The 27,979-nt window shown below is 38.7% G+C and overlaps 1 protein-coding gene across 16 annotated transcripts in view; it reads left to right on the top strand.

The window, feature by feature from the left end:
- Positions 1–27,979, top strand: part of PPP6R3 (protein phosphatase 6 regulatory subunit 3) — an 83,747-nt gene that overhangs the window by 22,946 nt on the left and 32,822 nt on the right. For 15 of the 16 annotated variants that reach the window (XM_039331276.1, XM_039331273.1, XM_039331280.1 and 12 more), the window contains 8 exons: positions 11,946–12,071; positions 14,333–14,565; positions 16,938–17,124; positions 17,946–18,083; positions 19,153–19,218; positions 19,498–19,610; positions 21,205–21,318; positions 22,032–22,161. In XM_039331276.1, coding sequence (XP_039187210.1) covers positions 12,060–12,071; positions 14,333–14,565; positions 16,938–17,124; positions 17,946–18,083; positions 19,153–19,218; positions 19,498–19,610; positions 21,205–21,318; positions 22,032–22,161 — 993 coding nt within the window. In that variant the 5' untranslated portion in view covers positions 11,946–12,059. The remainder of the gene's footprint in view (positions 1–11,945; positions 12,072–14,332; positions 14,566–16,937; positions 17,125–17,945; positions 18,084–19,152; positions 19,219–19,497; positions 19,611–21,204; positions 21,319–22,031; positions 22,162–27,979) is intronic. The other variant, XM_039331278.1, reaches the window with a different exon arrangement.

Genomic DNA, 27,979 nt, shown 5'->3' with positions numbered 1-27,979 from the left:
GACTAATAAAACTTATGCTGTGCTCCTACCCAGTTGTATATGCATGGCAGCACATAGTGTCTTTAATAGCCAGAGAGATCCAGCAGGCAATGCATGTTCCAGTTCTCAGCTGGTCTGTCAAAGCTGTGTCTTTCTAGGATCTTATTTGTTCTATATGATAACCACAACTTTTCCCAAAGTCATGGTTTTGAGAAGAACCTAGCTTAGCATGTCTTCTCAACATTCAAACACTGAAGGCCTTGGACATAAGTTTCTATTCTACTGCCCAAAGGAACCAAACTGTGTTTCCTTTTTCTAAACTGGTTGCACAAGAGATAGAATATGATGCTGTACCAAATTGTATCCTATATCAGGGTAGTGTGCAGTATTTCTTGATGAACACCTTTACCCAGTCATATTTTTGTAGAAATATCCTGCAGTCCTACATCATGTGTTTCAACTGTCAGTGTTGAAAGGGTGCACAAGGGGGATTCTGTAATGGGGGACAATTAGTTGAAGAGATGCTGGACATTCTCCTTATTGAATATAGTGAGTGGTTGTTGAAATCATTATTTGGGCGAAAGCACATGTAACATTCGATAGTATTGAGTCACTTGCTGTTTGCTTATGGATTACTGCTACAATTGCTATGGCAGCTTCCCCTTCTTCAGAAAGGATGCCTTTATCTTTCTGATAGTTAGAAACACAGTTTGCTTAATACTGCCAGCATTTTTGGGGACATTTTGGTAAAGCCCAGGAGCCAATACCACAAGTGTTTTTTTGTCCATGCCTCTTGTTGATCGTTTTGAGTCTGTTGATCGTTTTGGGACCTTGCTTCTGCTGATACATACCTTAAGAGTGGATTTAAGCAATGTAATGTAAATCCTTCCTCAAAGGGTTAAGGTTACAATACTAATAGATATTCTTTAATCTAGTATCTGTTGTTTGTATGTGGGTCACTATCACCATTGATCTTGGGCTGAATTTCAGTCCCTGGGTCGATAAGACAAAAGAGGGCATTTCCACTTCCTATGCAAATGGAAAGTAGCCCGGCCTAATACTGGTGATTTTTTTATATAATGGCAGTTGGTATCACAGCTGCTGCAACAGTAGCAAAACAACCATTTGAAACTTAAGTCTGTTGCATGTATATCTTTCTTAATAGATCTTTGTCTCTCTGCCCCGTCTCCCTCTTCATTATTATATTGATGGTTAATTTGTTTTGTTTTGGGTTTAGTGAGGAAATAGTATGGTTAGGGAACCTTTAAAGATGTTGGGAAAACTATGAAAGAAAAAAAAAAGTGGGGCATCCAAATACTTGAAACAATGTAAAACATGCCTCCTTTGTTTTAAGTTTAAAAAAAATTCAGAAACACTCAAAAAGATTTTTCCACACCAAAAAAAGAAAAAAAAACATTTGGGGCTGGAACCCTTTGCATGTTCCTGTTAGCTAAGTTTTGGGTTGGAAGCTGAAGCATTGGATTATTGGGAAATAATTCAAGATTAAATAATGTGCCTGTTCACTATGCTAAATCTTACTAAATATAATTACCTTGGTTTAATTCCTTTCTTCAAAAATATGCTTTAATTGAAACCTACCTGGTGACATAAATTATAAAGATAAAGAATAAGGAAACAAAAGACTACTTTATTACATACTTTCTATGAAAGTTGCATAAATCAAGTATATCAGGTTCTCATCCACCCAAATTGGATGACTTATGTTAAAGTGGTGAAATGAGAATATTCATACTGCTGTTACTTAAACTATTTGAACTGTTTTGTGAAACCTGGATATATATTTTATCAGTTCACTTATCAGTGCTTGTGTCTAGGTAAGGGAAGTGTGCTTATATGGTAGTTTAAATCCTGTTCTATCTTGATATGGATGCTGCTTATTGTTTTTTTTTTATTGAAAAGTTTTATACAGATTTTTTAATACCATACAATATCCCCCCCCACCTCCCCCCCCACCCTAACCCTCCCCCCTTACTTCCAGAGCTGATTACAGGGTTAAAAATAAACAAATTCTAGCTAAGCTTATCCAACTATACAAATAATAAAATCCCTAGAATACTTTAACTCAAATACAAAAGAAAAATTTCAAGCAAAAAGATAAATAATAATATAAATAATTCCCACTTTAAGCTTTAAGTTATTCAAAAACTAAATAATACTTTCTAATCCCATATTTATTCTGTACAAAATTTATCCATCTTCTCCACATCGAGATGTATCTTTCTTGTAAATGATCCTTCAAATAAGCAGAAATTTTAGCCATTTCTGCTAAATTAGAAACTTTAAGCAACCATTCTATTATAGTAGGCAAAGAATCTTTCTTCCAATATTGTCCAACCAATAACCTTGCCGCCATAATAAGATTCAACATTAAAATAGTTTCTTTAACATCACAATCTACAATAATACCTAACAAGAATAATTGTGGTGAAAACTTTATCTTTCTATTAAAAATCTTCTGAATGTTCCACCAGGGTGCTGCTTAAAGTCTGTAATGTTCATTCAGTATTTTAAAAATGCTGAATGCACATAAGAGTTTCTGCATAAGTTGAGAAATGCCACTCTAAATGAGAATATTGTTGCGTTATATTTAGATTTTTTTTGGTAAGGAAAGCAAGAACCACTGTACAGGAAAATATGATCTTTTAATAGTGTTGTCTCTGGTCATTCTTGATTTAATATATGTATTCTAAATAAATCCTGGAAATTGAAAGTGACTTCAATTCTGGTATAATAGTTTTAAATACATATAGATCTCACTGTATATATATGATTTAAATAAATGTTAAATATATTCACTGATAATGCCCCTTTCAGGGCTACTACAATGTTTTAGACTTTGTGTCAGGGCACTTTCCAGAAACAGTTTCTCACATTCTGAAAGTGAGGATAAATAACCAGAATTTGGTGGAAAGTATTTTGGTTTGCAAAGAATACTTGCTTCTTCTAAGCTAGAGTGGGATTTAAAAAAAGGTTCCAGAAAAAGGTGAGCACAAGGTCATATCCCTGCCTTGAGTTTATTAGTTCAACGAACAATTTGTTGATTCTAGGCTTTCACCCAGGATACCTACTGCCTTACTTACTATAAGAAGAATGAAAAGAAAGTTGATGATATTAGCTTAATGGTGGTACTATACTTAAGTGCCAGATTTCTCAGCAGTTTTATGGCAATGGGGAGTGGATGTAGGGTTTCCTTCCTTCTGCCATGCTCAAACACGTAGCCTCTTTTGATAAACACATGCATCCGCACGCGTACATATTTTTTACAATTCATCAGATCCTTTGAAAATAGGATTTAAAATATCTCATTTTTTTGATGAGCAAAAGTAAAATATTTCCCATAACACCAGCAGGCAGGCTATGATGTTTCCAGCATCCTAAATAACACTACCTCAACCTAATGAGTAGCTCTCTGCTTTGGAATGAAAACACTTTAGTTTGCCTGATTCTTCCAAGGCTATCCCTATACAGGTAGTCCTCAACTTACAACTATTTGTTTAGTGCAGCGGTTCTCAACCTGTGGGTCGCCACCCCATTTGGGGTCGAACGACCATTTCACGGGGGTTGCCAAACAACGCGATCCGCCTTTTTTTTCTCAGCTGGCGCAGGGGGGGGGCGGTGCTGCACCTGCGCACCGCGCAGGGGGCGGCGCAGGGGGGCACCACCGTGCATGTGCACCACGCAGGGGGCGCCACTGCGCATGCGTGCCGCGCAGGGGGCGCCGCCGCGCATGTGCGCCGCCTGCTTATGACCGGGGTCGCCGGTCTAAAAAGATTGAGAACCACTGGTTTAGTGACTGTTCGAAGATAAAATGACACTGGAAAAAGTGACTTATGGCTGTTAATTTCACAGTACATGATGTGGTCACCTGATCAAAATTTGGATGCTTGGCATCTGGCATGTATTTATTATAGTTGCAGTGTCCTGGGTCATGTGATCACCTTTTGCAACCTTCTGTCAAGCAAAGTCAATGGAGAAGCCAGATTCATTTAACAACCTCATTGCTAACTTAACTACAGCGATTCAATTAACAGTTGTGGCAAAAACTTTGTAAAATTAGGCAAAACTCACTTAGCAACTGTCTTGCTTAGCAACAGAAATTAATTACCAGAACAGGTAAGTCCAGTATTACTTGTGCGGGCAGGATGATCAACTCTGTGGTTGGGAAAGGAGGATAAGGTTCTGTAGATCTTAGCAGTCTGTATAAAAATGATTGCCACTATAATGTGGGCATAGAAAGCAATCATTTTTGAAAAATCTTTGGATGAATGAAAGGTTGAATTAAAAGGACCTGCCCTTCCCATGGGATTACTTGATTACAACTTTTGCTTTATGAAACGTTTATCTGATCAGTCTTATTTTCTTAGTACGTGCTGTTTCTGATGCCTTTTTTTAAAAGTCCACAAAGATAATATAAATATTTTATTTGGTATGAATATTTCCAAGTGTAACTATGTTTCCTTCATACTGGCCAAGATTCTAAAGCAATCACTAACTAAGAGAAGGTAGGTTATCTCAAACAATTGATGGTACTCAAATATTTAAGGGCTTCTTTATTTTACAACATTTGAAAGACTCCTACATATGTTGCTTATGTATAAAATCAAATATATTAGCCATAGGTTCATCATCCATTTTTCTGGGATTGCGGTTTGGACTTAATGGGTTTCAACAGCATGAGCCAGGCAGTAATAATAATTTAGGGTTTTATTAAAAAGTATTTCACTTTGTTTTAAATTTTAAATTCTTATACATTTAGATTATCAGAGTTTAATTTAAATACGACTGGCAAAATTGTCAAGGTAAAAAACAAAAATTGTCAAAAGTACAGCAAGTAACTGCTGTAGATATTGGATTTTATATCTTCAAGTACTTCTGCATCTGGTCTTGAAGACTCAAATAGTACTGTATCTGTATCCATTACTTTGAGATATTTCATACACCCGTAGGTCTTTTAAAATCTATTGTTTCTTTCAAAGCTTCTTTATGGTTTTTCAGTTTCATTACTTTTAGTTTAGTTTAGTTTTAATTTCCAAAGCATATATGTCCAGAGTTGTTGGCAGTGTTGAGATTTAATAAAATAAATGAGTGGGTTCCATTAATTTTTAGTACAAATTTCAGAGTCACTATTTCATTCTTTCTACTTCATTCCTTCTTGGTGTTCTTAAAACTTGCAACTATAACATGACTTTTCAGACTTCTTTTGCTTTTAAGATACACATTTAACCTGTAACATGTACATCTGTTTCAGAAATACATGAATATTATGATCTCCCCATGGGTTTTTGCATTATCAATAAAGCAGATACTTTATACCAGGGGTGTCAAACTACCGGCCCACAGGCCGGACGCATCATGAGGAACTGCGCCCAACCCATTGCTGGCAATGGGGAAAAAGTTCCGATACGTCACGCGACATCACGTGACATCGCAAGTTTGACATGTCTGCTGTATACTGTCAGTATTCCATAAGACATGTTTACAACCAATATAATTTTTGATGTAATATGCTGTTCTATGATTTTGTCTTTATATTTTTCATCAGTGTATAAATAGCCAAGGGATTGTTTTTCCTTGTCGAAATTGTTTATATTCTAAAACATTTTCTTCAGTGAATATTTGGCTAATAGTAAGACTATCCTAGAAATTTAAAACCTTTCTTCTGAAACCTCTTTTTGTTATTGACAGTGGCATTCCAGTATAATACATTGCCTTTGCAAAAGAATGCATGATTTATTTGCTGATCTTCAGGTATCATTTCAGGAGATGCTTTTTAGTACAGCTGCTTAAAATATTTAATCATTAATGGATATTGATTACATAGCCCTCTAATAATGCTGATATTTTATAACCCATAATTGGAGGGTTTCTGGGTTAGTGGAAAATAATTTATTTTCATTAAACATACTGAAGACTATATTTGTTGATCTTTGCACTCTTGGTTTGGCATATAAGAATGTTTTCTGCCCTTATAGTATTTCCAATACATACTTCATCAACAGTGTTTGTCAACAATATTTTCCTGGAAATGCTTCTTAGATTGTTCTTAACCATTCTGCTAAGTGGAGAAATGTAATAAGCACCTGCCATGTAAATTCTGCACTCCAACGTGTACTAATGGATGAAGTTATTTATTTATTTATTCATCAATCCATCCACACATTTAGAGACCACCTGACCCCCTTAGCAGTTCTGCATAATTTACAAATAAAAAGTGAAAAAGGATCCTATATAATAGAGGGGAGAGAAATACTGGGCTGTTTTCTAGAATAACAGCCTCCTGGTTCAGGTATTTTTAATTTTTAGATATCAGAGCTATGATAGGGACTAGCAAAAAAATTTGGGTACAGTGTAGTGGAGCCCACAGGAACTACATTGGGTTTCCAGATATAGCTTCAATTCAAGTTGAATATACACATTAGTATTGATTAATTAGAATTCTTCAATTAACTTAGACCAATGGTAGAGTCTCTCTTGTAATTTTTTTCAATTTTATACCACCCATTTTATGGAACCATAGCCATTAGATTCTGTGGTAATACATGGACTTTGGAAGACAGGATATAGTCACTGTTGTTTGATTATAGGGAGAATGGTTTTATTGTCTTGCCAAAAAGTTACTAAAATTTAGCCTGAATGTTATCTTTCTATTTATGTGTTTATAAGAAACATGGATTGTTGATATACAATTCATTTCAATTGCATAATCAGATTACAAAAGATAAAGAAAATAACCATTTATTCATAAATTGGAAGGGAAGGAAGGGAAGGGAAGGAAGGAAGGAAGTGAAGCAATACTAAAAGTTCCCAAAGTCTTATCAGGGGATGTTTTGAAGGTACAAGGGAGATAAGTAGATATCACTTAAGTAAAATTTAAAGGTAAGAAACAGATATAAAGGGCAGCAATGTATGCCGCATAATTTGCTGTCACTAAATGGGTTCTGGAAAGCACATAGGTGATCATTTATAAGCCTGGAATATTTGACATTTTCCTTTATTCATTTACATGATGATATTCTAAGACTACATGTTAATGATAGACAGCTATGTTTTTGAAACTACGAATCGGGGTATATATGAAATAAGAATTTTATTTTTTAAAATCTGGAATAAACCATTGTGTTCCAAATTTTCTGCTAAACAGTTTTGATTCAAGCCGTGATTCAGTAGAACTAAAACTCAGTATGCTTTGGAGTTTTGGACAAAAGAAAATGGGGGGGGGGATAACCATTGCTAGTGTGTGTGTGTCGCCCTGTTTTTCCTTCTCAGCAACTCCCAATGTGATATATTCCTTTTGACTCATCTACCCTCCCATCTTCCCAGGGCCACTCCCACCCCACCCCAGGTGCCACCAGTCTTTCTGTCTTTCCTACCAACTCCCTGATCTTTCCTGATTTTCTCTCTTTTTGCTTCCTCTTAGTTGCTAATATTTTTCCTGTTCCAAAAGTTTGCATAAAACAAAACACCTGAAATGTTTGTTTTTGTTCAGGTACAAGATTACCTGTTCTAGCTGTTTAGTAAATCCTAGCTAAGGTGGTTTCTCAGTTAACAATGGCTAACTGAGAACTGGAATTTCTGTCGCCAAGCAGTGTGGGCATAAAGCAGAGTTATGTGACCACATTGCTTAGCAATGGCAATTCCAGCAATCACTGTTGCCGTTGTTAGGTGAGAAACTCACATGTTGCAACGTGAGAAGAGGAATCCATAAGCATAGGAGGGTCAGCACTAAGGAGTACAGTGGGCAGGTGCTTCAGAGTGTGGACAGCGGGGGCTTCAGAGGATGAGATCTCCATGTCACCTGGGAGCTCAGGAGAAAAAGCAGGAGCCATCTGCAGGAGTGCTATCTACATTTGTCATACCTAAGACTGAACTCTCAACTTTCCAAGTGAGAGGCGAGCATCTGCACCACTAGGCCACTCTTGTGTCTTTGGGTTTGCAAAATACCAACATGAGAATGAGGAAGTAGGCATACACAAGATATCCCATTCATTTTATGAGTTTATTCGTGATCTTTGCTTTTCTCTCTGAGGATAGAATAAGTTGCACTAACAATGAGCTGAGATGCCATAAAAGAGCATAAATCATAGAAACCTTAGTAATTTCTAGGTGTATTGAAAATATTTCCAGCTGTTCAGTTGCTGATCCGGAAGTTTTATATACTTGCAAAAGATGCTTGCAAGCTTCTTATTTGTGTAATTGCACTTGGCATCAATAGTTTGGAATGATACGTTACGTGAAATTGAGGTTAGATTTTTCCCCTCTGATTTAATAGAAACCGAATAAGGCCAAGAAGTTAAATATATCAAATACATATTTCTATAGTATCTTTTACAGCTGTCTTCTAAAGTAAAAGAAGAGTGTACTATCACAATGTAAAAGGACAGTACAAAATTTACAACCAGTAACTGAGAGGGACCTCGGAGTCCTAGTGGACAGTCACCTAAATATGAGCCAGCAGTGTGCTGCAGCTGCCAAAAAGGCCAACACAGTGCTAGGCCGCATTAACAGAGGGATAGAACCAAGATCATGTGAAGCGTTAATACCATTTTACAATGCCTTGGTAAGGCCACACTTGGAATACTGTATCCAGTTTTGGTCACTGTGATGTAAAAAAGATGTTGAGACTCTAGAAAGAGTACAGAGAAGAGCAACAAAGATGATTAGGGGACTGGAGGCTAAAACATATAAGGAACAGTTGCTGGAATTGGGTATGTCTAGTTTAATGAAGAGAAGGACGAGGGGGGACATGTTAGCAGTGTTCCAATATCTCAGGGGCTGCCACAAAGAAGAGGGAGTCAAGCTATTCTCCAAAGTGCCTAAAGGCAGGACAAGAAGCAACGGGTGGAAACAGAACAATTAACCAGTGGAACAACCTGCCTCCAGAAGCGGTGAATGCTCCAACACGGGAAGTTTTTAAGAAGAGACTGGACAGCCATTTGTCCGAAATGGTATAGGGCTTTCTGCCTGAGCAGGGGGTTGGACTAGATGATCTCCAAGGTCCCTTCCAACTATTATTATTATTATTATTATTATTATTATTATTATTATTATTATTATATAAAATTAAATGAGCATCAGTAATTTGGGGGGTCACCTAAAAGCTGTGGAGAAATGCTCATGTCCTTCTGTGATGTAATAATGGAGATCCCTGACTCACCTGTGGTGTAAAAACAGCACAAAACCTAGTATGTATATTGAAGGCAGTAGCCTCTAATTGTAATGGCAAAAAATAATCTTACAGCTATCTGGTTACGGGCAACCTTGGGTCTTAATGCATAGATAGGAAGTTAGCAAAAATAATTACTGAAATATCCAGTAGTGAGAAGTTCCCTTGTATACTAGAAGTATAAAAAGAGGACATAAATAATTTTGAAGATTTATTCTACGGAGGTCGAGTATGCTCACTTAGAAATCATTTTGTACATCTGGAGTGAAGATTATGAATATTCCTGGTAAGTAATAGAACAGAAAGCCCATTTAGAGGAGGAGATTGCTTCACTATCTATAATGTATTGATTATGAAAAGGCTAAAGATTGATAAGCTAGCCTTTTAATGGAAATTCTTAAATATTGAAACAATCTTCACAAAATGATGTAGTATCTCTTTATAATATTTGATAAGATTACAGCTGTTGAATGCAAATAAAATAAAATTTTACGGTCAAATTATCCAGATGCCTCCTTACTTTTTTCACTGTTAAAGTAGAAAGAGTTTAGTATGACCAAATAGTTCCCAAAATTAGGTAGCAACTTATTTTGCTTGATTCATAATCAAAATCTTTATTAAATCATTATTTAATCCTATAACTGGCATTTGGACAATTTGCTATTCAGATATACAGTGGGGCAAAAAAGTATTTAGTCAGCCACCAATTGTGTAAGTTCTCCCACTTAAAAAGATGAGAGAGGCCTGTAATTGTCATCATAGGTAGACCTCAACTCTGAGAGACAAAATGAGAAAACAAATCCAAACAAGCACATTGTCTGATTTGGAAAGAATTTATTTGCAAATTATGGTGGAAAATAAGTATTTGGTCAATATCAAAAGTTCATCTCAATACTTTGTTATATATCCTTTGTTGGCAATGACAGAGGTCAAATGTTTTCTGTAAGTCTTCACAAGGTTGGCACACACTGTTGCTGGTATGTTGGCCCATTCCTCCATGCAGATCTCCTCTAGAGCAGTGATGTTTGGGGGCTGTCGCTGGGCAACACGGACTTTCAACTCCCTCCAAAGGTTTTCTATGGGGTTGAGATCTGGAGACTGGCTAGGCCACTCCAGGACCTTGAAATGCTTTTTACGAAGCCACTCTTTCGTTGCCTGGGCAGTGTGTTTGGGATCATTGTCATGCTGAAAGACCCAGCCATGTTTCATCTTCAATACCCTTGCTGATGGAAGGAGGTTTGCACTCAAAATATAACGATACATGGCCCCATTCATTCTTTCCTGCATACAGATCAGTTGTCCTGGTCCCTTTGCAGAGAAACAGCCCCAAAGCATGATGGTTCACAGTAGGTATGGTGTTCTTTGGATGCAACTCAGCATTCTTTCCTCCAAACACAACGAGTTGTGTTTCTACCAAACAGTTCTACTTTGGTTTCATCTGACCATAGGACATTCTCCCAATCCTCTTCTGGATCATCCAAATGCTCTCTAGCAAACTTCAGACGGGCCCAGACATGTACTGCCTTAAGCAGGGGGACACGTCTGGCACTGCAGGATCTGAGTCCCTGGCGGCGTAGTGTGTTACTGATGGTTGCCTTTGTTACGTTGGTCCCAGCTCTCTGCAGGTCATTCACTAGGTCCCCCCATGTGGTTCTGGGATTTTTGCTCACCGTTCTTGTGATCATGTTGACCCCACGGGGTGAGATCTTGCGTGGAGTCCCAGATCGAGGGAGATTATCAGTGGTCTTGTGTGTCTTCCATTTTCTAATTATTGCTCCCACAGTTGATTTCTTCACACCAAACTGCTTGCCTATTGCAGATTCAGTCTTCTCAGCCTGGTGCAGGTCTACAATTTTGTTTTTGGTGTCTTTTGACAGCTCTTTGGTCTTCACCATAGTGGAGTTTGGAGTGTGACTGTTTGAGGTTGTGGACAGGTGTCTTTTATACTGATAACAAGTTCAAACAGGTGCCATTAATACAGGTAATGAGTGGAGGACAGAGGAGCCTCTTAAAGAAGAAGTTACAGGTCTGTGAGAGCCAGAAATCTTGCTTGTTTGTAGGTGACCAAATACTTATTTTCCACCATAATTTGCAAATAAATTCTTTCCAAATCAGACAATGTGATTGTCTGGATTTGTTTTCTCATTTTGTCTCGCATAGTTGAGGTCTACCTATGATGACAATTACAGGCCTCTCTCATCTTTTTAAGTGGGAGAACTTGCACAATTGGTGGCTGACTAAATACTTTTTTGCCCCACTGTATATATTTGTCGCTTTGACTTATTTATAAAATGATAAAAGGCAGAGTAAGAATCTAACAAAAATATTCTCTTCATTATACTTGTTCAGAGTTCAGCAGCAACATATGCTTTGCTTTCAGCAATTTAAACAAATAATAATAATGAGATGCCATAGATTTGGCTGTCATCAGATTTTTTAAAAAATAAAAATGCCTTTTAATTTTTTATTTTGAAGGTCAGTAGGCTAGCTCTTTTAAGAGGCCTCCATTGTTGGATTCAATTCTGGTTGTTGTAGTGTTCTGTTGCAATGCTACACATACTAAACTCACCAGATTTTGCGAGAACTATATGAAATTAGGTGGCTGTTTTGCTTCCCAGCTGAGAACCAAAGATCCATTATATAGAATAGTAAGTGGAACTTGAATATGTGTTTGTAAGCATAATTACGTCTTAAAGATTTAAGTTCAATAAAAATATATCTTTTAGGGGATCCTGCAGTTTTTACCCTTTGATCCATGTTGGGTATTTTTCCTTATTCCAAGGGTCCTGGTCTCCTGTTGAAAGTGATGGAATAATCTGGTCAGCATCTGCCATATTGAGAAACCAGCTCCTAAAACAGCTTGCCTGGGAGAAAGTTTGTGAAATAACGCAGTAACATGTTTGCAGTAGTATGCTTTCTTTTTTGTTGATATTTAATATTGGTCTTCCCTGACTACTATTACAAATCAGTGGGTCTTATATATTGTAGAATTTCATGCACCATGAGGTACACATGTTTTGATACTAAATTCCATTTTCTTGAAAGATCTTTCTAAATGTTCATTGGGCTATAAGTTGAATGCACAGAGATTTTTCACTCACAAAGATTTGGAATTCTTTGAGAAGAGCTGAAATCTGGAAATCAGATTTTTAATAGGATATAGGGCAGAATTGCTTTATATGTTAGGAATGAATGGTAGCAGTCGCCTGATAAATAAGCCAATGTTTGATTTCCTTTTGTGTAAAATATATTTTTATATATACAACTTAAATCTGCAAAAGTACTAATATATTAATTCATTCGTTATTCTTCTGCCTTTTTAATCTTACGATGATTAGGTTGATACCAAAAACAGGTGGTACTTAATTTTATTAGGTAGGGGTCAGACTGCAAGAGGCAGCCAAGCCAGAAATTGGCTTAACTATTTATAGCTCTGTATATACTTTTAAAAATCCTGTGTCAAATCCTGTATTATTCTTTTGGTCCCCTCCTTGTATGTCTGCTAACTATTGTTTGTTACTGTAATGCCAAGGATCTACATTTAGAAGTAAGCTTTATTGGTTTCTTCTTCTTCTTGTGCCATATCCGTTATTGGACGTTGGCGATCATGTTGGCGATCCTGTTCAATTCCAGGTGTATCTATTTAGAGGATTGCAGTCTATTTTAAAAAGACCACTTCAATGAAGTATGGGCCCACAATATGTGATTGGCTTTGATAGGTAGCTTCCTTCACAAAATCAAAATGTGTATAGTTCTCTTCCTATGATTAAATTATCATACATGCGCTTAATTGAAGATTGCTAGTATTTAATTCAAAACAATGCAGAATTGACTGTACATGAAACTTTTCTTCTCTCTGTTGTAGTCTTAAAATGAAACAACCAGAATTATTGTATGATGTTAAATCATTGCAGTTTGATAAGATGAGCACATAATATCTTCATAATGTACTTAATTGGTGGTTGCCATTATCCTCCTTTAGGAAATTACTAACTTACTAAATAATTGATAGATATAAAAATGCTGAGCATTTCGAAATTCTAAATTAATATACAGAGAATCATCTAGCTAATTCGTGTTTTTCCTGTAAAATAAAATTCTTCTAATGTACCCTTATACTAATTTATCTTTAATACAATCCTCTGAGCCTGACAGTCTGTATTTTGGTCTAACTCCTATCAGCCTCAGTCAACGTAGCCGGGGTTTGGATAATGGAAATTGTAGTCGGTTGAATATCTAAAAGATCCAGATTGGGGGAGAGTGTTTAATGATACCATTTGAAATGCAAGAGTAAAAAAAAAGTTGTTTTTTTAAACAAATAATTGGACCATGATTTTAAAGAAATTATGAAAGGATTTTAACTCTGGTCCTCATTTCCTTGATGCTTCTTAATTTTTAACAATAATGAAGCAATATTGATTTATTCAGGAAATAATAAATATTTCCGTAATATTCTATATACAACAACACATTTTTAAACATTTTCTTCATCAAATAAATTTACACTGGTAACAATAGAAAGAGAATATGGACTCAGTATGAGGCCTAACAGATGTAGTATTAATGGTTTGTTCTGATTGTTGGTGCTGATGAGTTTTGCAGACTCCAGAGGATATCCAAATTTTATTCAAACAGTGAAGAACTTAATTATCTTTTGCAAATAATGTCTGCAGAGAAAAATATGAGAAAATTCATGGACACTTAAAAATGGAAATGTGGACCAGCAATAGGGTTAGATTAATTTGTGTATAGCAATTTCCTGAGTTGACCATTGTTGGAATCAGGCTTCGAGTAAAAAGGGCAAGAACATGCTAAAATAGCATAAAAGCAAATTTCTGAGTCAATAAATACTTTTTTTCCTGTTGTTGCATTAACACATGAACTGTTTCATATTAAAATCATGTGATGACTAATCACTATATTGATATATTAAAGACATTGGCTTATCATTTAAGGCACTCTAATACTAGTAGCATTTTTCTTCCTTGCACTCTATTTTTTTTATATAACAGTAGCTTGCTCTTGGCTGCTATGGTTTCTTGCTTTTTCAGTTCCTTTCGCATACAAATTGAGAACAGGGTGGTGGTAGTGGAATGGCTTTCTTAAGCAGTTTTTTTTTTTAAAAAACCCCATTAATTAAAGCTCTATGATTTTTCCACCTTTTTCTAGACCAGCATGTTTTGGAAATTTGATCTTCATTCATCATCCCACATAGACACACTTCTAGAGAAAGAAGATGTAACACTGAAGGAACTGATGGATGAAGAAGATGTGTTACAAGAGTGTAAAGCTCAAAATCGCAAACTTATAGAATTTCTTTTGAAATCGGAATGTCTGGAAAATCTAGTATCATTCATTATAGAAGAGCCACCTCAAGACATGGATGAAAAGATCAGATACAAGTAAGAAATATGTTTAATCTAAAAGCTGGAGACTGAAAAAATAAAAAAAAAGTTGGAAAAAGAGATTTGCATGCTACTAATTTTAGGGAAGTGTGGGTTGTATGCTAAGATAGATACTCTCCAAAAAAATCTTCCCTTTCACACCTTTCTAAGACCATATCAAATGAAAATAATTGAATCAACAAAAAATATTGTTACTAGTAAAATTTGCACATTACTTCATCTTACTCAGGGGTGGGTAGTTAATTTTCCCAAAGGGCCACATGACAAATGGGATCATTATGGTGGCCGAACCAACAGGCTGAACCTAAATTCTGCTCAGTTGTGTGTGCGGTGTACACTTATTTACATTTGATTGCTAATTTCTGATTGATCTCACAAGGGACGGACAGGGATGGCCAAAGGGCTGGATGTGGCCCAGGGGCCATAAAATCTTATTTAAAGTGATTTACAATCAGCTTTTCTAATAAAATATTGGATATTTTATTAATATTACTAATACTATTATTGGTAATATTAGTTATTACTAATATTAATACTAATAAAAGGCAAATGTAAATTAAAGCAATATAAAATTAATAAATTAGTTAAAGATGAAGGGATGAAGGAAAACAAAAATGTAACAAGCCATATACAACAGTTCATGCAGGGACTTGGTGAAAAGATTTTCCACAGGGCATCCCCAAAAATGTAATTTAAGAAACTTTATGAATATGATAAATGAAAACATTTCAAAGTACAGGCTTTACAGGTCTTGGTAGAATCTTAAATCACGCTCCTAGTTTAGAACCATATGCATCAAAATCAAAACTTTGAACTGCTCAACAGGTGACTGGCAATTGGTGCATTTGCTTCAACAGATGAGTAACTTATAGGGTCCACTGCCCCGTCCAGTAACCTAGCTTCTGTATTCTGCATCAGCTGAAAGTTCCACATCTCTCTGTATAGGCAACTTGTAAAAAGCATATTGTAGTAGTATTCTAAGTGTGAGATAACTTGTACGTGAACTTCTGTAACTCCAATAATCAGATCTTCAGCAACTTTTTGTTGCTGCAGAAAAACATGGGGAAAATGAAACATACGATTGATTTTACCTTCCAACAATCTCTTCTTCCAGAAGCGCATAGCCATCTCTATTTCCTAATTTTTCAGAAGTGAATGGTGTATTTTTTTTCAACTATATTTGTGGCTCTTTTGGAGAGCAACCATCCCTATTGGGAGAATGGCTCAAGCAAGGAATCAAGCTGGACTTGCTATATAAAAACAAAAGAAAGCTAGGTCTGACCCCCTCCCCTTGAATGCCTTAGAGCAGGGGTGTCAAGCTCACAATGTCACTTTATGTGTCGCGACATATTGCGACATTTTTCCCCATTGCCGTCAATGGGGTGGGCGTGGGTTTGGCATGACGCATCCAGCCCATGGGCCGGCAGTTTGACACCCGTGCCGTAGAGCCTTATGTGGTTGTTCCCAGACTAAAGCTGTCAGTCTGGGGAGATTCTTGTGTAATAGGCAGAGAACAACAAAATAATGAGTTTGAACTCTACATGTGTAGGGTCTAGTTGTTTGCTCCTGATAAGCTGGCTATAATTATACGTCACACCCAGTGACCATTTGGATCCTAATTGTAAAAACTGTAATTATGGAGGTTTTTGTGAGCTCCCTGGCATGTGGAGCAGTAATCAAAATAGATTTTTCTGTCATGCCTTGAGAGCTGATTGTCAAATTGGCATTCCTGATTGCTCAGGGGAGGGCTTCTTACTCCATCTCTTAACAGCTGCGAAAGGGCTTCTTGCTTGGCCCCTTGTAAGCCCTGCAGCCTGCTGTGGTTCCTGTTGCTGGTTTTTGCCTACCGGAAGTGTACCTCTAGGTGGCCCTGTCTTGTATTTGTTCCCATTCCTTTGCCATGGTGCATGAACGCCATATAGGGAAGCGCTGAGATTGCTACGTTGCCCAGCTGCAACTTTAGAGGCTTTCTGAATGCAGTTTACTCTTTCTAAACCAATGCTGTATATATCCTTGGAGACCTGTATATTGTTACACTGCTTTTTTTATTCTCAACTTTTACTTTTGGTCAGCTCCAGAAGTTGAGATTTGTGTCAGGGCTAGATCTGAGGATGATAAGGATACTTGATATTGTTTGTATAAATAATGTCTACTGTGTACATACAGTATACATACAACTGAAGAGCCATCTAAAGTAGCTTCATTGAAATGCTATTCTCAAATGGAAGTCCTACGAAACCTGCACAGATTGTGAAAGCTGGCTGGGTTAGTTCAGGATTTAACAGGCTGAAAAATAATAATGCATGTCTTTTTTTGTATTTATGGGTTTGTAATTCTAGTAAAATAAAACCTCAACTATTTTCTTTTAGATATCCAAATATATCTTGTGAGCTGCTTACTTCAGATGTTTCACAGATCAATGATAGACTGGGTGAAGAGGAATCATTACTAATAAAACTGTACAGTTTTCTTCTAAATGAGCCCCCTCTAAATCCATTATTGGCCAGTTTCTTCAGCAAGGTGCTGAGTATTCTTATTAGCAGAAAACCAGAACAGGTATTTCCGATACATTGCTTTTAACTATCTGTGGACCATTGTGCTCCAGCTTTTATTTCCTTTTTGAATCTTCATGTTTGAGAGTCTGTCTTGTATTGTCCCTTTCTAATATATTTCTGTATTTATATGTTTGATAGAGTCGTGTTGGTTTAACTGAATCAATAGGAGTCATTTTTTAAAGGTCTGAGCACTGTTTTGTACCTAATAGACTTGAATGATCCACATACATACATATATGGATTCGGAATTAATCATAAGAACCTTTACTATATTTTTCAGTTTGAAAAAGTTGCCAGTTTTTGGCTGTGGTTTGTTCTCCAAGCTTGTTTTAATATTATTTCTGAATGTTTCATTACCAAACTAGGTAACATCAGCAGAATTTTCTTGTCCTATTCTCCTTCGCTCATAAATATATTGTGTGCCACTGTGGTACAAGTATTTTCTATTATTTCAAAATTTGCCAGTCTTATAAGCTAGTTATAGTAAAACTTTTTTTTATCAAATATGATTTTTTAAAAATACCAAGTGTCTGTAATCTAGAGCTTTATTTTAAATGTCTCCCTGTTCAGAAAAAAAGACAAAATAGGGAGAATGGGGACTAGAAAAAATAAACTTGACATTTTGGGTATGTACAAGATACCTATTTAGTAAAGAATACCCATCATGATATATTCAACATTAGAAATGAACTTGTTCAGTAAATTCAATAATTTATAAATTGATAACAGCAATTTCTTCAGAATCTTCTTGTTATGCTTTGTTGGATTCAAAATGTTTTAGAACATTCTGTTAATATTTGTTCATATTTTTACTTTTTCCAGATTGTGGATTTCTTAAAGAAAAAGCATGATTTTGTAGATCTCATAATAAAGCACATAGGAACCTCTGCTATTATGGACTTACTACTCAGGCTACTGACATGCATAGAACCTCCACAGCCAAGGCAAGAAGTATTAAATGTAAGTAGTTCATATTTCAAAATCCGTATCTGAATAATACATTTATTAGGTCACTTAAAGTTAACAACAGTTACTGTTCCACATTCTTCAAATTCTTTATGATTTATACTGGCAAACAAAAAGCAAAAAGAAATACAAGGAAGAGAAAAGAATCAACTCATGATACTACATTTATTTCTTATGGAAGTTGGAGTAAATTGTGCAAATTTAAAATTAGGTTGTATATCAAACTTTCAGGATTCATGTAGGGTTTTCCCAAGAATTGCTGTTGTAAAGAAGGCAATATTATCTTGATTTCTGCAAATAGATTAAATTTATTTAAGTTTTTTGGTGCATTCCCATCTGGAAGGAAGTAATAAGAACTAATATTACTTCCTTCATAGGCCTTTGAATAATTTCTCCTTCTTTAGTCATTTCAGGTCATACTAAACATTTTCTTCTGACTCTGCATCCCCATCTATGGTTTTTTTTCATATCTCATATATCTCTCCCAAATCCTGTATATTTTATCCCTTATATACCTATAGTTATTTGTGTCTTGTTTTTATTTCTTTTTGATATCCAACTTTCCCTTTAAAACCCTTTTTGCTGTATTGAGAACAGAGTGCAGCTTAGCTATGTTGGTGATGTGTTGACAATGTATTGAAAAGGTAATACCAATCTGACCACAAAACTCTACACAAAAAAATGTAAAAACAATAATGTGTATCCTTATCATCTGACAGGCTTGATTTACTGAGAAAGGTAGTTATATGGACTGTTGGTTTAAATATGCAGGCTTGCATAACTAGAAAATAGTTATTTATTTCTTAAATAATTATCTTGTTTCAAAGGTAAATAAGAATGAGCTATTTTCACGATATCGTTGCATAACAAAGTAAATACGTAGCATGTTACACTCACTGATAGTACCTGTAGTTTCCTTTCTGCAAATGTTGAATACCATAGAATTTCTGGGAATGCACTTTGTTAAATAGCACCAGTAGGTGGATTATGTAATAATTATGTTTAGTCTTAATTCTGGAAGGTAATTTTTTTTTAAAAAAAAAAAAATACCATGTCTCCACAGTGGTTAAATGAAGAGAAAATTATTCAGCGGCTTGTGGAAATCGTGCATCCTTCTCAAGATGAAGATGTAAGGAAGATATTTTATAATTCATATTTAGTTTTAAATATTAGTTTACTAATAAAGTTTGCTTACAAAGTTTAAATTTTCTTCATTATTATATACTTAATTATAACAAAACATTAAAATTCTGCAGTTATAAGACTGAGGAAACATATTAATCCACTGACTTGAAATGTAATTGTGCCTTGTAGAAAATAGTGAATCTGTGTTAAATTGTTTCTGGTATTAACTAGCAAATAAAATAGTTTAGGTTTCTTTTTCCTTTACAAATTCTCTCTTCTTCAGAGACAGTCAAATGCATCCCAGTCACTTTGTGAAATTATACGCTTGAGTAGAGACCAGATGCTACAAGTACAGAACAGTTCTGAACCAGATCCACTGCTTGCAACACTAGAAAAGTAGGTTGGTGTAAAGATATTACTTTACTTTTAAAATAAGCATGTTATCTATGGATTTTGAAATTTTAAATGTATTTCTTCTACTAGGAAGAGTGAAGATACTAATAACAGTAAGAGTGTCCAAAAAAATTGTAGCAAGCAGTAAATAAATAAGAACAAAATCTTTAGAGCTCTAAATAGCAAATATGATAGTCCCACTCCAGAACTATTTAGAAAAGTAATTCAAGACACATGAAGTGAGTTCATTCATTGACTTATGTAATGTTTTGCTGCCTTAGCTCCACTTCTTTCCATTATGCTTTGGGATACAAATCAAGGCACTAATTATTGCCTTTAAAGCCTTACATGATACATGACCAGTTTACTTGTGGAACCACCGTCTCCAGTTGTTTTATCCATCCCACGAGCAAGGTGACATAAAGCCCACTCCTCGATTCCTGTTAATGAAACAGCGCCATCTTGTGGAAACCAGGAAATGTACATTTTGCATTGGAACAGCATCCCTCCCCTCCCCCATCCACGTGGTCCTGACCTCATGGCCTCCTGAAAGGTTATATAAACCCACAGGGATTAGGGGCAGGTTGTTAGTGAAGCCTGACATAGGTGAATTTATCTCTGAATAAGGTGCCTCGTTTTTTCAATATTTTTAATTTGTTGTTCATTATGCTTTCTTATATTTGTATTCTTATGGTTTTTTTTTATTCTGTTATTGTGAGCCACTCAGAGTTATTTGCATAAGATAGATGGCCACATTAAATAAAAATAAATATAAATGTCAAAACATGACTTAGTAATTTATCTGACCTGAGCTTTTGTATTTATAACAGTGTACATTTTTAAACAGGTGACTCACACATTTTATGTGTAATAGTAATATTTGTAATAATAGAGTATAGATTAATCCGCAGATTTTATTGAAAAAATGTATTAAATAAGAAGGTTAACCTTTCCAAGACACACTGTTAATATAGGCTTAAATTGTCTTGTTTATATATCAAAGTACAGGTAGTCCAACTTACAACCACTTGTTTAGTGACCATTCAAAGTTACAATGACGTTGAAAAAAGTGACTTACAACTGGTCTTCACACTTACAATCATCTCAGCATCCCCATGTTCAAAATTCTGGTACTTGGCAACTGACGTGTATTTTTGATGATTGCAACCCACCCACCCACCCCCCAGCTGATATGAACACCATTTGCGACTTTCCTAGCTGACTTCTGACAAGCAAAGTCAATGGGGGAAGCTAGATTCACTTAACAACTGTGTAATTCACTTAACAACTGCAGTGATTTGCTTAACGAGCGCAGCCAAAAAGGTCATAATATTGGGTGCAATTCACTTAACAACCACCTCACTTAGCGATGGAAGTCCTGATCCCGGTTGTGGTCATAAGTCGAGGACTGTTTATACCACAAAAGTAAGAACCCAGATCTACAAAACTTTCTCCTCCAACTGTAAGAATTAGATTTGAAGTAAAAATAATTGCCTAGACTTTGTATAAAGAACTTTTCAAAATAAACTGCAAAGATTTTCTTTGAAATTATCTACGTACTGAAAGGTATATTTCAAGCATTATCCTTTTATTATAGACAAGAAATTATAGAACAGCTGCTGTCAAATATTTTTAACAAAGAGAAAAATGAATCTGCGATAGTCAGTGCAATTCAGATATTACTGACTTTATTGGAAACCAGACGGCCAACGTAAGTTAATTTTTTATCTTTACCTAATGACATTCTTAACAATTTTTAGTAGCTATTAGGTTATGGTTATATTTGCTTATCTTTCCTGAGATACGATGATATACTCTTACGTACACGGACGTATTCTGAATCAATATTTTTCTGATAATTTTTATCTGATCTTTCGATTCCAGGTATCAGAAGGGAATGAACAAGTAAAATCTGAAGTTTGCATTGATAATGATAACAGGTCTTCTGTTCATCCTGGTACTGAGCCAGTTATTTTGAATACAGCCACAGATTTCTTGTTCATAATACAGCAGTGCTTTATGGTGGCGAGCCTGTTATATGCAAGTTGCCATACATAGTTTCAAACTAATATTAATGTACACTTCTTCCATGACAATGGAATTAATTAATCAAGGGTGGAATACGTTGCTGAAAATATGAATTATGTTAAGTGTTAACCTACTCTTTGGAATAGCCAATAAACTCTTTATATAACGCAATAAAGTTTTCAGCTTCATTGTCTGAAATATTGCTTTGGTCTCTAGAAAAGATTGAATAGTTCTTACGTTGTGGTGAGCAGTTATTTTCTGTAGATGAAAAGATTATTTGAATTTACAATTGAAAACACTCATTCTTGATAATGCTGATGGTAGCAGACATCATATTTCAGTAGCCTTGCTTGCTGTATTAATAGGCAAACATTTTTTTTTATGTACCTGTTACAGATTTGAAGGTCACATAGAGATTTGCCCTCCAGGTATGAGCCACTCAACATACTCGGTCAATAAAAGTGTATTAGAAGCCATAAAAGCACGACTTGCATCTTTCCACGAACTGCTCCTGGAGCCCCCCAAAGTAAGGAAAACACCCAACTCAATGAAAATAGATTGATTCAGTTTTTGTGACTTTGGGAGCAAGAATGTATGTCATCTTGCTTAATCTGAAAGAGAATCCCTTCTGTAGGTTGACATTTTGGCTTAACTTTCAACATGATCCTGATTCAGATTACTGGTAGTATTTTAGCTATGTTCATATAACAAAAGCTCAGGTTTCCTCAGAACCTAAACAGCAGATCTGAATAGGTATTACCTGGGCAGCTAGTCTATGTTTTTTTCCTTAGATTTGTTTTGGGGCTGTGAATTTAAGTAAGGTGAGGAGGTACAGATGGAACTACTAGCATTTGGGAAGGGGGGGGGTGCCATGAAATATATTTTTGTAAAGAATCGCAACTTGTAGCTATTCCTTTTCTTTGACTTCCCTGAGAGATCTTCACGTCTTCTAAGCATGGGAGAGAGCCTCTGGAAAAAATTAGTTGAGGATTGATTCCATTTCATCTTCCTCCTTCCATTTGTGCTATCTTCCTTTCTGATATTTGAAAGATCTGCCTAACTTAGATAAAGTTCCGTAACGGGATGTTGAAATTCAAAACTAGTTTGAAAGTGAAGAATGGCTAGAGCAGCGGTTCTCAACCTGTGGGTCGCGACCCCTTTTGGGGTCGAACGACCGTTTCACAGGGGTTGCCTAAGACCATCGGAAAACACATATAGGAATTGAGACACCGCTCTGCATCTGTCTCTGAACGACCTCCTCCGCCATTTGCAGAGAGAGAGACAGAGAGGCACTTTCGCTTCCCTTCTCTCTCTCTCAGGCGGACTTACCTCCTACAAGGCTCCTAATTGGCCCTGCCTCGTGGCTTAGAGCCGCCCAGGGAAGCCCCGGGATCCCTGGTGGGAGCGGCCCACTGGAGGCTCCGCTAAGTGGGCCAGCCCTCCCGCAAGCTGCGGCCCAAGGGAGACCAGCCCCTGCAATCCCCAGCCATCCCGACCATTGGCCCCGCTGGCCAGGAAGGCGCGCCGGAGTCCAGGCTGCTGGGAAGGAAGAAGGAGATTCAGCAAAGGTAGGAGAGGAGAGCTGCCTTCTGGGGCCCAGTGCTGGCGGCGGCTTCCTTGCCATCCTCTTCCTCCTCCCCTTCTTCCTCCTACTGCCCCAAGGCGGCTCGGGCGGGCGCCGGGGTAAGAGGGGTGCCTGGGGGGGAGCAGTCAGGCTGGACAAGGGGCTGACGGGCCGTGCGGCACCAGCCCCCACAGCGGGTCCATTGGATGGGTGAAGGGCGAGGCCGGGCAGCGCGGAGTCCCGGCTAGGGTGACTGCTTCCTCGCCCTCCTTCTCTCCTTCCTCCTGCTGCCCCTCCCCGGCGGTTCGGGCAGGCGCTGCCTCCACCGTGTCTCCATAGATGGGCGGAGGGCGAGGCTGGGCAGTGCAGAGTCCCAGTGGGGGCGGCAGCCAGGCCAGGGGCAGCAGGGACCCTGCCGCGGAGCCGCTGCCTCCCGTCCTGCTCCCCCTCCCTGCCCATTCGGCTGAGGATGCGCAGAGGCTAGGGGCGGTGGGGAACCCCAACGATACTGCCATAAGAGAGAGAAACAGAGGAGAGGAAAGAGAGAAAGAGAAAGAGGGAGGAAACAGAGAAAGAGGAAAGAGAGAGGAAAGAGACTGTCTTCCCAGTTGCCGAGAAAGGGGAAAAAAAAAGAGCCGTGAGCGAGTTCCCCTTTCTGCCTCGTTGCTGAAAGCTTTTTTTTTTAAACGACCGCTCGTACAGAACTCTTTGGGGCTTGTTTGCACGAGCTTGTGGCAGATCAGTAAATAAAGGGGTGGGGGAGCCAAACGGTCCAAGGCATTTGCACCTTGAATGTGTGAATGCTGCTTTCATGATTTGCCACCACCACCCCCTCTCTTCCCGCCCTGCTCAGGCAACGCGCTGCTGCTGCTGCCTGAGCTGAGCTGAGCTGCGGCACTGAGCCGATCCCCACGCCTCCTGGTTGCCCAGCCATGCTCCGCCCCCGGCCACCCTCCGTGCCGGAGCCTCCCCCGCACCGCCCGGCCTGCCTCCCTCACCATCGGAGGGCATCTGTGTGTGTCTCCAGACCTTACTGGACTACCATCCCCAGCAGCCCTAAAAAGTACTGTGGAAGAGTGGGGAATGCTGGGAGTTGCAGTTCATCACCATCTGGAAAAACATGACTCTCCAAAGATCGATCAATCCTTCCTTCCTTCCATCCATCCATCTCCTTCCCTTCCCCTTTAATCTCTCCTTGCTTCCTTCCCCCCTCAATCTTCTTCCTTCTCCATCTCCTTCCTTTCCCCTTCAATCTTCCTTCCTTCCTTCCATCTCCATCCCTTCCCCTTCAATCTCTCTCTCCTTCCTTCCTTCCATCTCCTTTCCTTCTCCTTCAATCTCTCCTTCCTTCCTTCCTTCCTTCCTTCCTTCCTTCCTTCCTTCCTTCCTTCTCCATCTCCTTCCTTTCCCCTTCAATCTTCCTTCCTTCCATCTCCATCCCTTCCCCTTCAATCTCTCTCCTTCCTTCCTTCCTTCCTTCCTTCCTTCCTTCCTTCCTTCCTTCCTTCCTTCCTTCCTTCCTTCCCCCTTCAATCTCCTTCCTTCTCCATCTCCTTCCTTTCCCCTTCAATCTCCTTCCTTTCCCCTTCAATCTTCTTTCCTTCCTTCCCCTTCCCTCCCTCCCAACATTTTTGAGCAAGGAAGAGTAAGCTTCTCCAGCAAGCATTGCTATATTGTTTTTGTGATTAATCACTATGCTTTAATTATGTTCACTTCGTAACAATGAAAATACACCCTGCATATCAGATATTTACATTAATATTCATAACAGTAGCAAAATTACAGTTACGAAGTAGCAACGAAAATAATTTTATGATTGGGGGTCACCACAACATGAGGAACTGTATTAAGGGGTCGCGGCATTAGAAAGGTTGAGAACCACTGGGCTAGAGGAACAAGGTAAGGGCGGCTCCCCATCCCAACTCATTTTTGTCAGTGTTATTTGTTTTTTCACAACCTTTTAAATATTGTATTTACACTTTGTTTTGGATATCTTAACAGGATTGAAAACAACTAAAATAAATAAGTATTCCTACATTTAGTGTGATTGTAGCTAGGAAGATATGGGAAGAACAGGAAGTGCAATCTTCTTTTACTTCTCTGCACCATGGCCTCATTCAGACTGGCTGCACTTCACAAAATGGAGAATGGAGGAACTGGTGTTAGCTTGGACAGGACAAAATATACTGAACAAGTCAAAAATTAATTATTAGGGCTCCCTCTTTTCTTTAATTATCTTGCCAGCATAAATGTCTTGGTTATATTTAGGTTTTGCCTGTGATTTTTACAGTTAAATGCTAGATTGATGAATGATGAGAAAGCCAGAAAGTGGTACTGAGTGAGCATATTAGGCTTTTAGAATCACAGTCTGGATAATCATAAGCTCAAAAAAAGCATTAGTTTAACCAGATTTTTCTCAACTGCATTAATATTAGGTTTTACCCTTAACTCTGATGGTGTTATGGCCAGTGGACTAGCAGGAGAGGGAAAACAAAAGCAGAGCTAGAGCTAAAATCTTTGGTTAATTGATACAAGCAGATAAAGTGTATTGTTATAACTGACTGATTGCCTGACTGAAGCTGAGAGGCAACCACTGGTGTGGATTATTCAGTGATATGGATGAAAGGAGCATGGCAGATTATTGTGTCCAGCTGTCAATAAAATATTCAATATATGATGCAGGCCCTAAACCAGTGGTAGTGAACCTTTTAGAGACCGAGTGCCCAAACTGCAACCCGAAACCCACTTATGCATCGCCAGGGGCGTGGCCAATGAATGGGCGTGGCCGCCAAGTGGGCATGGCCATGGTAGTCATGGTAGCATGGGTGGGTGTGGCCAGGGTGGGCGTGGCTACCTCGATGTTGCTCCTGGGGAGGGATTCCTGTGGGGGTCGGCCAGGATTGGAGGAGATCCAGGGGTTCTCTGGCGGGTGGAGCAGTGGGTAGGAGGCTCGTCCAGCAGGGTGAGGTGAGGCAGGGCAGGGGTGCCATTGCCGTGGAGTAAGGCAAGGTGAGGCTGTGGCAGGGGCAGGTTGCAGACAAAGGGGAGCTCCAGTGAGGAGGAGGAGGTGGAAGAGGACCTAAACCAATATCCAAATATTTCCAGAATAATGTGTTTCAACAAAGATGATATAGGAATGACAGCAGCTAGAAAAACAGGAGCAGAAAGAGAATATTTCCTATATTAGGTAGTTCTATCTTCTGTGAGTTATAGCTATTATAAAGAGAGTAAGTGCTCAGTAAAATATCCTGGCCAGGTTTGGTGGGGAGAATCCTCTTTCCAATTGATTATATTTGATAAAAGGATGATAATTTTTCCACCAATTTTGGATATGAGAGTAATATTCGTAGGGCTCATTGCTAATGGCGAATTATAAGTAGATTGGGGGAGGAAGGGCAGTATCCAAGCGCAGCAACTGTTTGAGCGTCAGTTGAGTGCAATGATATCACAGCATTTTCTGTACTTTAGAAGAAAATAGCTCTAAAATCTTACTATCAGACAAAATTGGTTCTAAGGACTCTCAGGATTAAAAGTTTGTGTAAGGGGCTCTTAGAACATGATTTAATACTTCAGAATCTTATCAAACTTAAAAGATGTTAAGTCTTTTAATGTGATTAGATGCAAATCCTGCTGAACCTGCTGTTCAGTTTTAACTGTGACAATAGTTTGTCCGAAATGGTATACAGTTTCCTGCCTGAGCAGGGGGTTGGACTAAATCAGGGCTTTTCAACCGGTGGTACACGTACCATTGGTAGTACGCGACCACCTGGCTGATGGAACGCGGCGTCGCCTTCCTTCCTCCCGCAGCGTCGCCTTCCTCCCCCCTGCTCTGCTCCTTCCCAGCTCACTTGTTTGTGGAAAACATGCTGCTTGGCGGCAGCCTGCACAACGTGCCCTGCAGGAGGGCGCGCGAAGAGCGCAGGCACAGAGCAAGGCGCCACCCTCCCCAGGGACTCATTGTGCAGCAACCAGATTGACTTCTTCTCATGCACGCAGGTCAGCGGGATCCGTATCGCCCTTCCCCTCTCTTCTTACTTCACAACAAGCACTAGCCTGATAGGGGACAGAGCTGTCTACTCCCTCGGCAGGAAGGGGTTTGAGACCGCTCGCGTCGCAGCCCTGAGTTCCAACATCACAACCGCCCCTACTTCTTTTCCCCCTTCTCTCTTTGTTGTGGCCTCACTCTCTTCCATCTTCTTTTCCTCCCCCCCCCCCCCGCGAGCATGCGATACCCCTCATGGCGCCTCCCAGAGGACTCATCCCGCAGCAGCAGGTGGGAATCGAGGCCCACATTTGTTTTGCTGATGTGCACCAGGTGAAGCCAACAGAACGTGGGTGTGGAGGGAGAAATGCGTCCGCCTGACTCCCTCTCCCCACTGTTTTGCAGCATTTAACCCTTCCCCATTTCCGCGATGGCTGGCCTGCCCACCCGCCAGTCAGTTTCCCCTTCCATTCGCCTGTATCGCAGGCTTAAAGTCTGGGCTCTTGCTTGACTGATCACCTTTCTGCCCCCCCCCCTCATTTTTTTGGGAAATGTGCCTTTGCAGCGGGCTTCCCCTTCCATTAGTTATCAGAGGTTTGAAAGGCAAGCTGCTCCTAGAGCATAAAAATAGAGGGTCCAAACGGCGAGAGAGACGCAGCTCTCCGACTCTCTGCTTCAGGCTGAAACAGTCTCAAAGGTGGGGACCGGAGATTACTTCACCCGAAGGAAGGGTGACTTGGTGGCGATGCGGGTTTGTCTCCCTTCCTTTGGAGGAGGGAGAAAAGCGTCGCTGTCTTC

The sequence above is a fragment of the Crotalus tigris genome, unplaced genomic scaffold (genome assembly GCF_016545835.1).
Source record: "Crotalus tigris isolate CLP2741 ecotype Arizona unplaced genomic scaffold, ASM1654583v1 scf7180000024436.1354646, whole genome shotgun sequence".
Taxonomy (NCBI): domain Eukaryota; kingdom Metazoa; phylum Chordata; class Lepidosauria; order Squamata; family Viperidae; genus Crotalus; species Crotalus tigris.
The sequence above is the reverse complement of the archived record's forward strand: the minus strand, read 5'-3'. Positions and strand labels throughout refer to the sequence as shown.